Source organism: Pseudophryne corroboree, chromosome 7, assembly GCF_028390025.1.
Source record: "Pseudophryne corroboree isolate aPseCor3 chromosome 7, aPseCor3.hap2, whole genome shotgun sequence".
Lineage (NCBI taxonomy): Eukaryota > Metazoa > Chordata > Amphibia > Anura > Myobatrachidae > Pseudophryne > Pseudophryne corroboree.
Genome location: NC_086450.1, coordinates 24,125,702 through 24,138,465, shown reverse-complemented (window position 1 = coordinate 24,138,465; position 12,764 = coordinate 24,125,702). Strand labels below are relative to the sequence as shown.

The window sequence follows — 12,764 nt, the reverse complement described above, 5'->3', positions numbered from 1 at the left end:
CATAATACCTTGGCATATACGTGGGCATTGGATAAGATCTTGCTTTCTTCTCGTAGGCAGTTGTTTATGATCATGGCCATATGTTCTGGGTCTTCTTGGAAAAGATCCTACAAAATAAAACATGCAAATGTTACTTAATCAACCAACGAGAAAGAGAGACCAGATCGCGGGTGTGAAGATATTAAGGTGCAATTTAATAAAGTTAAAGCAACTTTTTCTCTTCATCCTTCACATTCTGCTGCTTTTATTCCCCGACAGTCTAGTCCTCAGGCGCAGTGCCTACGTGACAGCGACGATGGCTCCTAGATGTTATATATCCGCATAGCTGTAAGAGTAAATGGCAGTGCCTTCATCTTCCAGCGTGATTCTTGGAGAGGTGAAGAACAAACTGAAGACGAGGATGCGTGAAACGAGATTGCAGATAAGTGTTTGACCCGTTTTGGTCTCATCACCCAATTATACGTCTCAGAATGGGATCTAGGATATATGGGCTCGGAGGATGGGAATCTTTACCACCAGGTCGCAAACTGAGGTCCACGAGTTTCAAGGGTGCTCCAAATAAAGTTTCTGAAGGCAGTAATTTATTGTTGGGGCTGGCGTGGAGTGAGGGTGCGGATCATCAGATCTACACCAAAAAGGTCTACCGTCAATAGGTCTACCACTAATGGTCAAAAGGTCAGCGTGGAAATGGTAGACGCAAGTAGACACTTTTTTTTATTTTTGGGGTTTTTTTGGTCACTTTTCTGCCACAAACAAGCCCCATTCGTGTGCTGCGTCCCCTTGCATGGTGAGCGAAAGGTTCCTCACTGCAATCGGCACAGGTTACTAGTCCCAATCGTAGTCCACGTGGATGGTAAAGTATGAACAAGTTGGAAAAAAATAAAAAACGTGTGTCTACCATATGTGTGTCGACCATTATCATGTCAACCTTTTGAACTGTCTACCTTTTACATGTTGACCTTTTGCCCCTTTCAACGTAATGCATGTCTACCATAAGTGGTCGCCCTATTGACTGTAGACCTTTTCAGTGTAGATCCATAGTCCGGATACCCTGGAGTGACTGCTAGTCCGGTTTGTACAGCTAATTGTGCCCCCAGTTACTGCGCATGTACCCAAAAAGCAGACGCACCCGTAAGAGCATCATTCTGGAAGTAGCACCCACCTGTTCTTGGAGAAGGGATTAGAGGAAAGGAAGTGGAGCGATGTCGGCTAATTTGCCGTTTCGTAACAACAAATCCCCTACATCACTCAGTGTGTACGCGTGATTGCGTGCTCTCGCAGTCGCCAATGACGGACGCTAGGTTTGATGTTTTGCACATCAAACCTTACGATATCGCTAGCGACCTCGTTTAAGCTAATGAAGGACGGAACACGATTGTTCCATCCTTCATTAAACTCATGCCGGTGTATACACAGAATCTGGGCTCGAGGGCATTCGTTCCAACGTCGGAATAATTGCCTGCTGTTCCAGGGTGTTTTCTGAGCGAGTGCTGTAAAGGCGTGGCCGCACAACAGCTGTCCAGGACGCTGGCGCATATACACCTGAGAATACCGTATCATCTGCAGTCATTAGGGGCATGTGCAGAGACCGGGTGACGACAGTGATGGTCGCCAGCACTACAACTTCTGATTGGCCGCTTGCACATGCACCGCTGGCGCTGGTTGGTGCCTTATTGCTGCGGCACATCAAACACTTTTGTGTGCGGCAACGTATAGCGAGGGCCCTGAAATCATATTTATGTAGTGGATGTGTATTTTGCAAGCAAAACAAATGGTTAAAAAATAAATAAAAAAAATGGGCGTAAGTTTAAGTTACTGCCTGCTTTATTATTTACTGTGTGAAAATGTAGTACAGCGCCCAGCTTAGCGCAATATGGTCCTCAAATATGTAGTAACAAATCGCCTGATGAACGAGATCAGGTGGATTTCTGCATGTACGCAACTCGTAGCCCACAAAACTCTCATCGCGCCCTTTCACTAGACTTAGTCTACGTGCTAACGCCCCGTTACGCCCCTTCAGCCACAAGGAGAGATGCAACAGTTACTGAATCACCCAACTGCGGAGTGTGTGCAGCACGGAAACAGGCAAGACTTGCGTGCATCTCTGCGGCAGCCCCGCGTGGAGGATTGGTCTTTGTAGATAAAAACAACAAAATAACGGACGGTCATCTGCTAGGCGCACAGCGCACACTTTGGAATTTCCAGCCATCATCCCTTTTGCGGTTGCATCGTGGTGGATGTAACCACTGGCTCAGGGGGTAAGAAACACAGCAAGGATTTCTGCACGTCTAAAACAGATCTGAAGACCACTGGCCTTAAAATTGAATAATAAAAAAATCTTAATATAGAATAATATGGGTTATTTTGCTACATTATTTAGCATGTTTCACAGACACATTTTCGAAATGTGACTACAAAACAAAACTCAGATAGGCTTCCTCTACCTAAGGTCGCCACACAAGGAGACACGCTGCGCTTGCCGCCGGTTTTCCGGCTGACGGGATCCTGGCGTCGGTCTCCTGACCGCTGGGATCTCATACTGAGTCCATACATAGATATTCCCTTTAGCACTCCTCTATCCACCAGCATAAACGGATATGTACGACATGGCTAAAGGTGACGTTTGCACAATGGACAAGTGTAATAAAAGCACATATGTACAGTACCTGTAGGTTACGTTTGCTTTTCCGAATATTATGCTGCAACAAGAAGTTGCACTCCAGGGAAAACCTGCTGTACTGATCATCCAGCTGAGACAGGAGACCGTGGAACAGGATTGTTGCAAGAGACACGTTGCTTGAAGCATGGTCCCTAAAATAGGAAAACAGAATCATATTTACTGCCATTTCCTTTTCCAAAGGCAGCCAATACAAAGATACAGTTCTGGGGCCGCACTGGCCTGTCCTCTAACCTACAAAGGGGCAGCACATTAATCTTAATAAACAAGTAGTAAGGAGGTGGAGGCTGCTGTGAAGGCTTCATACAGACCAAGGGCTGCCAGATGCCCATCACTGATATATTTAAAGAGGGGCCTAGTCCTCCTCAGGAGTGAAGCTAGGCTTTCTACCAACCAGGGCAAAGATTCAGCTCAGTGTCTCTACCCCTACCTATATGACTGGCATATAATGCAGAGATCACAGTGACCACATTATAATGTGAAGAGCATCACAGTGACTGCCATATAACACTGAGAGCATCACAGTGACACACATATATTACAGAGAGCAGCAGCACAGTGACTGCCATATAATACAGTGAGCATCACAGTGACTGCCATATAATACAGCGAGCATCAGTGACAGCCATATAATAGAGAGCACCACAGTGACCACCATATAATGCGAAGAACATCACAGTGACTGCCATATAACACTGTGAGCATAACAGTGACACACATGTATTACAGAGAGCAGCAGCACAGTGACTGCCATATAATACAGTGAGCATCACAGTGACTGCCATATAAAACAGCGAGCATCACAGTGACAACCATATATTAGAAAGTCTCACAGTGACAGGTATATAATACAGAGAGCATCACAGTGACCACCATATAATACAAAGAACATCACAGTGACTGCCATATAATACTGAGAGCATCACAGTAACACACATATATTACAGAAAGCATTACAGTGACTGCTATATAATACAGAGCATCACAGTGACTGCCATATAATACAGTGAGCATCACAGTGACTGCCATATAATACAGTGAGCATCGCAGTGACTGCCATATAATACAGTGAGCATCGCAGTGACTGCCATATAATACAGAGAGCATCAGTAACTGCAATATATAGTAGAGTGACAGCAATATATTACAGAAAGCATTAAAGTGACTGCAATATAAAGCTGAGAGCATCAATGACAACCATATAATACAGAGACCATCACAGAGACTGCAATAGAATGCAGAGAGCATCAATGTGACAGTTCTATGGGAGTCATTCCAAGTTGATCGCTAGCTGCAGTTGTTCGCAGCGCAGCAATCAGGCTAAAAAACGGCTGTTCTGCGCATGTGTATGCGACGCAATGCGCACGCATGTCGTACGAGCACAATGAACGATGTAGTTTTGCACAGGGTCTAGCGAAGCATTTCAGTCGCACTGGTGGTCGCAGAGTGATTGGCATGAAGTGGGCGTTTCTGGGTGTGAACTGACCGTTTACAGGGAGTGTTCGGAAAAACGCAGGCGTGCCAGGAAAAACGCAGGCATGGCTGAGCGAACGCAGGACGTGTTCGTGACGTCAAATCAGGAACTGAATAGTCTGAAGTGATCGCAAGCGCTGAGTAGGTTTTGAGTTACTGTACTCTGAAACTGCACAAAAAAAATGTGTAGCCGTTCTGTGATCCATTCGTTCGCACTTCTGCTAAGCTAAAATACACTCCCAGTGGGCGGCGGCATAGCGTTTGCACGGCAGCTAAAAACTGCTAGCGAGCGATCAACTCAGAATGACCACCTATAATACAGAGAGCAATGCAATGACGGCTATATAATACAGAGAACATCACAGTGTGTCATTTTCTGTGCTCTAATTGAATAGCAAAACCCTGCGGCTGTGGGAAAATGAATCAGATTAAGAAATGGATAGGAGACACAAGGTTCTGACTAGAAACTGAGGCTACAGCTTAGGTGCAGGGACAAAGCCTGGCTTCTGAGCTGTAAGACGTCTCTTCATTTTGCAGCCCACAAATCCCTGCATAATTTTAATGCAAACAAATCAAGAATAGAACCTAAGTATAGCTTTCCTCCTTTCACTTTCTGTTTGGGCTGTTTACGCAGGGTAAGACTGATCTATTCTTGTTTTCTTACATATGAGCCAACATCAGCTAAAGGTTATTCAACTGCAGTCACGCGGCCGAGCGGACAGGACGAGAGGGAATAAATATTCAGCTTGCAGGGTGGGCAGTCGGCAAACCGTCTACAATTACATTGTAGTATGGTCAGTGTCGGCATTGCAGATATTAGTGTTAGAGTGCCTTGTCAAAGTTGCAACACTTTATGTCAACGTCAATCTGTTTCCAGTTAATATCATGAAAGATGTTGACACGGAGTACCTGTCGACACTGTGGAGTCTACATTATGGCTGTTACTATTAGAAATGTTGGCCAAGCCATACCAAACTTAGCTTGCGGAGCTTCCTGAGAAAACTAAAGGCCCAAAGCCCAAGCCTCTCCTGGACCTATGGCTTTGCGCACAGTCTGTAAGAGGGGCGGTCTGCTCTGCTCGGAGTCTCTCCCATGCCCCGGCTTCCTGGAGTTGCCCCCGCTGACGTTTAACGCTAAGATCCTGAGACGTCACCCTACTATAGAGGAGAAAAAATCCTATATAATAAAAGACTAATGCTGCTCCTCACCTCTATGGGGGGAAATCAAGTGTTTTGCGCACTGCCGGCCACTAGATGACGCCCAACAAAAAAAGCACATACAAGGGCAACTTATAAAAGCTGCACATTCAGTGACACTGTCCAGGGGCGTATTACTGCCTGAGGGAACCAGAGCTCAGCGGGCCCCTCACCTGAGCAGCAGGCCCCCCAGCCCCATACCTTACCTTTTACCGGCAAGCAGGTCCCTCCTCCTGCACAGACAGCTTCGGGAAGATAACGCAAAAGACAGTAAAGGCCCTGGAACAGTTCCAGAGCTTTCACTGCGCCGCGCCATCTTCCCGAAGCCGTCACTGGGAAGATGGCGCCACAGAGGAGGAGATACCCGCTTGTCGGCACAAGATAAGTATACCCTGGGTGCAGAGTGTGTAGTGCGGGGGCCCAACTGGACTCAGAAGCCCAAGTGCACCGCACTCCCTGCACCCATTATAAAGAACACCTATGCACAAGGGTATGCGGTTAACATACCGCCCATCAGGATCCCGGCTGTTTCAATACCGACGCCGGGATCCCGACAGGGGTACTATACCGCCGCCGGAATACCGACGATGTAGGCGATTCCCCCTCTATGGGTGTCCACGACACCCACTGAGGGAGAATAGAACCTCAATGATATTATGTATCATTAAAAAAATATGTTTTGTCTACCGAGCCCGCAGCGTGGCGAGTGTAGTGAGCCCGCAAGGGGCTTTGTTGCGCTCGCCCCCCGGACGGCATTCTAGCGCCCGGGATGCCAATGTCGGACTACTGAAATGCGGCATCCTGTCCAGCGGGCTCACATACCAATACCTGCACACAGACATTATCCTAAGAGGCGCAGGAGGAATCCTTTTACACGGCATTAGGTTTGCTCATGGCAATACGTGTTACCAGTTTATTAATAATAGTGGTTTCTCTACTACCTGGTATGGAATAGCCAAGACAGCGGCAGCGATCGCCGTCTGAATCCCTTGGGAGCGCAGTGACATGCTAACAGCATCTCTGGGCTGTGACCCTCGTTACGGGGGTGCGCTGCGACGGCTGCGTGACGTCACATGTAGCCGCTGCGACCCAGGATGCGGCGAGTAGCGGCCTGCCAGAACGCAGGAGCTGCACTGGTGGGGAGCTACTCAGCGGGTGCGAAAGCATCACCGCCGTGCTATTCTTTTACACCCCTTGCAGGGGGGGGGGGGTTCGGGGGCAGGGCCTGACTTGCGGGGTGGACTATCCCTGTGCTGGGCAACACCCCGCAGTAGTGTTCACTCTAGGAGTGAAAAGGGGCAGGGCGCCGGACTCCGGGGGCACATGTGCCCGAAACGGGGGCGTGACCACGCAAATTAGGGGGCGTGACCACACCTACGTCATTTTAGGGGGCGGTGCGGCCCACAGACGCTACTATAGAGAGCGTCTGTGGCCGGCGACGTCACTGTTGGGGGCGTGCCCAGCACCTCCGTCGGTGCTGGGCTTCCCCCAGCCCTCTCCCAATGCGTGAATGGATGCCGCGCGCATGCGCACGGCATCTATACACGCCAGGAGGGCATGAAGCGGGCGGCTGTTCTAGCAGGGTGCCGCAAAAGGGGCAGGGCGGGTTTTGCCTGCTAAAAAACGGGCAGGCCGCGGCGCCCTGCTAAAACAGCCTAGAGTGAACACTACGCATGTCTGTGAAAATGATCGCAGATGTGCTAAGTTTAACACGTCTCCGATCAGATCTGAATCACCCCCGGAATCCACTATTAAATCACATTGATGAGAGAATGTAACTGTGCCAGAGGGCAGGGGCAGATCACGCGATGGTGCAGGGGCAGATAAAATCCCAACATTAATTATAATTTACTAATATAGCGCCAGCATATTCCGTGGCGTTTTACAATTGGGAACAAATGAAAAGAAAAAACAAGACTGGCTAGAAACAGGCAATGTGGTGAGAGGGCTCGGCTCGCAGGCTTACGCTCTACAGGAAAAACGCTAGACAGCGGCAGTGATCTATTATGTATCTTCACAGCATGACATCCGCCATATACTGACACAATGAACTGTCCCATAATACACAACATACGTGAAACATCTTTCTCTCTTACCAGTCTTGTGCTTCTAGCCACTGAGCCAGGTACTGCCGTATCTCCATGGGGAAGCTGTCATCGTACAGCTGGTGGACTTGTTCCAAGAACTTGGTATCGATTTGCTGTAACTCGTACCACTGAGCCATCCTGAAACACACAACTACATCAATCTTATTGGAGGGCGACAAAGGGTTCTATTTACTAAGCCTTGGGGGGCAGATGTACTAAGCAGTGGAGAGAGATAACGGGGAGATAGATAAAGTACCACCCAAAGTTTCAAAGTCTGTTCTATATAAATGACACTTAAGCTGGGCACACACTGAGCGATATATCGGGCGATCTATTGAACAGCAGATTTATCGTGAGCCCGTCAATGGGTGTGTATCACCGAATTCTCTGAATGACGCCGGCCCTGCAGCATGCTATAGATATATCGGACCACCTGCCTATGACCGCGCCTATACTTGCCGCAGGGACCGCCGGCCGGTGACTGACATCTCAACTTGGCGGGCATTTAAATGTCTGCCCGGTTGTAACATCAGGCACGACACAATACCAATCATCAAATCCTCCATTTTATCTCTCTCCAAGGCTTGATACATTTCCCCTGTATATTTTACGTTCGGAAAATGCATGTTTAAGGCCAAATCCTGCCGTAACACTGGGAGCAGGCCAAATCTTGCCGTAACACTGGGAGCAGGCCAAATCCTGCCGTAACACTGGGGCCAGGCCAAATCCTGCCGTAACACTGGGGCCAAGCCAAATCCTGCCGTAACACTGGGGCCAAGCCAAATCCTGCCGTAACACTGGGAGCAGGCCAAATCCTGCCGTAACACTGGGAGCAGGCCAAATCATGCCGTAACACTGGGAGCAGGCCAAATCATGCCGTAACACTGGGAGCAGGCCAAATCATGCCGTAACACTGGGGCCAGGCCAAATCCTGCCGTAACACTGGGGCCAGGCCAAATCCTGCCGTAACACTGGGGCCAGGCCAAATCCTGCCGTTACACTGGGGCCAGGCCAAATCCTGCCGTAACACTGGGGCCAAGCCAAATCCTGCCGTAACACTGGGGCCAAGCCAAATCCTGCCGTAACACTGGGGCCAAGCCAAATCCTGCCGTAACACTGGGAGCAGGCCAAATCCTGCCGTAACACTGGGGCCAGGCCAAATCCTGCCGTAACACTGGGGCCAGGCCAAATCCTGCCGTACCACTGGGGCCAGGCCAAATCCTGCCGTAACACTGGGGCCAGGCCAAATCCTGCCGTAACACTGGGGCCAGGCCAAATCCTGCCGTAACACTGGGGCCAGGCCAAATCCTGCCGTAACACTGGGGCCAGGCCAAATCCTGCCGTAACACTGGGAGCAGGCCAAATCCTGCCGTAACACTGGGGCCAGGCCAAATCCTGCCGTAACACTGGGGCCAGGCCAAATCCTGCCGTAACACTGGGGCCAGGCCAAATCCTGCCGTAACACTGGGGCCAGGCCAAATCCTGCCGTAACACTGGGAGCAGGCCAAATCCTGCCGTACCACTGGGGCCAGGCCAAATCCTGCCGTAACACTGGGGCCAGGCCAAATCCTGTCGTAACACTGGGGCCAGGCCAAATCCTGCCGTAACACTGGGGCCAGGCCAAATCCTGCCGTAACACTGGGGCCAGGCCAAATCCTGCCGTAACACTGGGGCCAAGCCAAATCCTGCCGTAACACTGGGGCCAGGCCAAATCCTGCCGTAACACTGGGGCCAGGCCAAATCCTGCCGTCACACTGGGGCCAAGCCAAATCCTGCCGTAACACTGGGGCCAGGCCAAATCCTGCCGTAACACTGGGGCCAGGCCAAATCCTGACGTAACACTGGGACCACCGGCGGTCCCATCTCAAAATATAAACACCTCTCACTCTAATTTAATGGGGAGATGCATCAAGAGTCATAATAAGTGGTAGAGAGGATAAGTAGAAACCAATCAGCTTCTAGATAACATTCGGGTGCATTCTATAAAATGACAGGTAGAATATGATTGGCTGCAACTTCTCCACTCTCCAGAAGGCTTAATACATCTCCATCTTACTCTTAGTTTATAAAAGATTACGTGACCCAATATTGGGACTATACATGTGGTAGTGGGCTACACGGCACAGACCACCTTTGCGCACTTATTTTCCTGTTAACTTAAAATGGACATTAAAGACCCAAAAGCACAACCTGTGTAAGAAGAGTGCCAGGCCAGGACTGTATAATCATGCAGCTAATTAGTGAATTCAATCTTCTGGTCATAACGATGATGGCCCGCCATCATACCATCCAGATGTCCCTAGTAAGGAGATAATCTCCAGCGACCTGTAGTTCAGAACTTCCGTCTCAATTCCGAGACAGTGGGGAAATACGTTCTACTGGTAGGTGCCGCTTTAGTGCCGCGCATGCCAGTATCTGGGGCGCATGGTATAAAGAGGTGCTTATTGGTGTAGAGAAAGGGCCGTGGGGGCCGCACTTTTCCATGATGTCATAAACAGTTGAGGATGCCACGTGACATGTAGAGGAACCCCCACAATCCCTTTCCTACGAAGAACGCAGCTTTCTGAACTACTTAATGATAAAGGATAGGAACGGCATTTACAAAACACACCCTTTAGGTATGTCATGCACACTCTCCTACGCTCATGGAAAGCCTGGGAGGCTTCTGAATCTTGGGTGGCGCTTCCGGACTACCGGAAGAGTAGCAAAGTCTTTCGGAGCCTACCTGCGGATTCCCGGCACTGGCCATTTCCCTGAGCGAAGTGGGTGGTCGATAAATCGCTGCATTGTACAGTGGAGGCCTGGATGGAGGGGCTACACCTCAAAAGTGTCAGAGATATTGGGGTATATTTACTAAGCTCCCGATTTTGACCGATTTTGCGTTTTTTCTTCTAAGTGTCATCTCGGGAATTTACTAAGAACAAATCTCGGCAGTGATGAGTGCATTCATATTTTTTTTGAAGTCAAAGAAAACAAAAACAAATGAATACACCATCTGTCAAATACGCCTGTTATTTGATAGAACTCGGTCATTTACTAAAATTTATGTTTCACAAACACTGCCGGCAATAGCCAAACACTGCCGTGAATAAATACAAATCGTAAAAAAAAGCAGTTTTAAAATAGACCTGCTTTTTTTACCGTGTTCTGATAGGCATGCACGGATCCGTGAGATCCGTGCATGTTTATCAGTGGTAAGGGGTGGGAAAGTGTTAAATTTATTTTTTTTAAAATGCGTGGGGTCCCTCCTCCTAAGCAAAAGCAGCCTCGGGCTCTTTGAGCCGGTCCTGGTTGACAAAATATGGGGGGGGGGAAATGACAGGGGTTCCCCCATATTTCATCAACCAGCATCGGGCTCTGCGCCTGGTCCTGGTTCCAAAAATACGGGGGACAAAAAGCGTAGGAGTCCCCCGTATTTTTAAAACCAGCACCGGGCTCCACTAGCCAGGTACATAATGTCACAGCCGGTGGACACATTTATAGTGGTCCCGGCGGCCCTGGCATTACATACCCAACAAGTCACCCCTGGCCGGGGTACCCTGGAGGAGTGGGAACCCCTTAAATCAAGGGGTTCCCCCCCTCCAGCCACCCAAGGGCCAGGGCTGAAGCCCGAGGCTGTCCCCCCCTTCCAAGGGCGGCGGATGGGGGGCTGATTGCCTTTTGAAAAAAAATAAGAATTTACTCACCGGTAATTCTATTTCTCGTAGTCCGTAGTGGATGCTGGGAACTCCGTAAGGACCATGGGGAATAGCGGGCTCCGCAGGAGACTGGGCACTCTAAAAGAAAGATTAGGTACTATCTGGTGTGCACTGGCTCCTCCCTCTATGCCCCTCCTCCAGACCTCAGTTAGGGAAACTGTACCCGGAAGAGCTGACACAATAAGGAAAGGATTTGGAATCCCGGGTAAGACTCATACCAGCCACACCAATCACACCGTACAACTCGTGATACTATACCCAGTTAACAGTATGAATAACAACTGAGCCTCACGAAAAGATGGCTCATAACAATAACCCTTTAGTTAGGCAATAACTATATACAAGTATTGCAGACAATCCGCACTTGGGATGGGCGCCCAGCATCCACTACGGACTACGAGAAATAGAATTACCGGTGAGTAAATTCTTATTTTCTCTGACGTCCTAGTGGATGCTGGGAACTCCGTAAGGACCATGGGGATTATACCAAAGCTCCCAAACGGGCGGGAGAGCGCGGATGACTCTGCAGCACCAAATGAGCAAACTCAAGGTCCTCCCCAGCCAGGGTAACAAACTTGTAGAACTTAGCAAACTTGTTTGACCCCGACCAAGTAGCAGCTCGGCAAAGCTGTAAAGCCGAGATCCCTCGGGAAGCCGCCCAAGAAGAGCCCACCTTCCTCGTGGAATGGGCTTTTACTGATTTAGGATGCGGCAGTCCAGCCGCAGAAAGTGCAAGTTGAATCGTGCTATAGATCCAGCGAGCAATAGTCTGCTTTGAAGCAGGAGCACCCAGCTTGTTGGGTGCATACAGGATAAATAGCGAGTCAGTTTTCCTGACTCTAGCCATCCTGGAAACATAGATTTTCAGGGCCCTGACTACGTCCAGCAACTTGGAATCCTCCAAGTCCCGAGTAGCCGCAGGCACCACAATAGGTTGGTTCAAATGAAACGCCGATACCACCTTAGGAAGAAATTGGGAACGAGTCCTCAATTCCGCCCTATCCATATGAAAAATCAGATAAGGGCTTTTACATGACAAAGCCGCCAATTCTGATACACGCCTGGCCGAAGCCAAGGCCAACAGCATGACCACTTTCCGCGTGAGATATTTTTGCTCCACGGTTTTAAGTGGCTCAACCAATGCGACTTTAGGAAATCCAACACCACGTTGAGATCCCAAGGTGCCACTGGAGGCACAAAAGGGGCTGAATATGCAGCACTCCTTTAACAAAAGTCTGAACTTCAGGCAGTGAAGCCAGTTCGTTTTGGAAGAAAATCGACAGAGCCAAAATCTGGACCTTAATGGAACCCAAGTTGAGGCCCATAGTCACCCCTGACTGTAGGAAGTGCAGAAATCGACCCAGCTGAAATTCCTCCGTTGGGGCCTTCCAGGCCTCACACCAAGCAACATATTTCCGCCACATGCGGTGATAATGTTTTGCGTTCACATCCTTCCTAGCTTTTATCAGCGTAGGAATGACTTCTTCCGGAATGCCCTTTTCCTTTAGGATCCGGTGTTCAACCGCCATGCCGTCAAACGCAGCCGCGGTAAGTCTTGGAACAGACAGGGCCCCTGCAGTAGCAGGTCCTGTCTGAGCGGCAGAGGCCAAGGGTCCTCTGAGATAATTTCTTG

The 12,764-nt window shown here is 49.3% G+C and overlaps 1 protein-coding gene across 2 annotated transcripts in view; it reads right to left on the bottom strand.

Annotated features, from left to right (window-relative positions):
• The window catches only part of STAT1 (signal transducer and activator of transcription 1), a 153,325-nt gene that overhangs the window by 130,422 nt on the left and 10,139 nt on the right, over positions 1–12,764 (bottom strand). For both annotated transcript variants that reach the window (XM_063932754.1, XM_063932755.1), the window contains exons 2-4: positions 7,443–7,571; positions 2,667–2,811; positions 9–107 (exon numbers count right to left, since the gene is read on the bottom strand). In XM_063932754.1, coding sequence (XP_063788824.1) covers positions 9–107; positions 2,667–2,811; positions 7,443–7,570 — 372 coding nt within the window. In that variant the 5' untranslated portion in view covers position 7,571. The remainder of the gene's footprint in view (positions 1–8; positions 108–2,666; positions 2,812–7,442; positions 7,572–12,764) is intronic.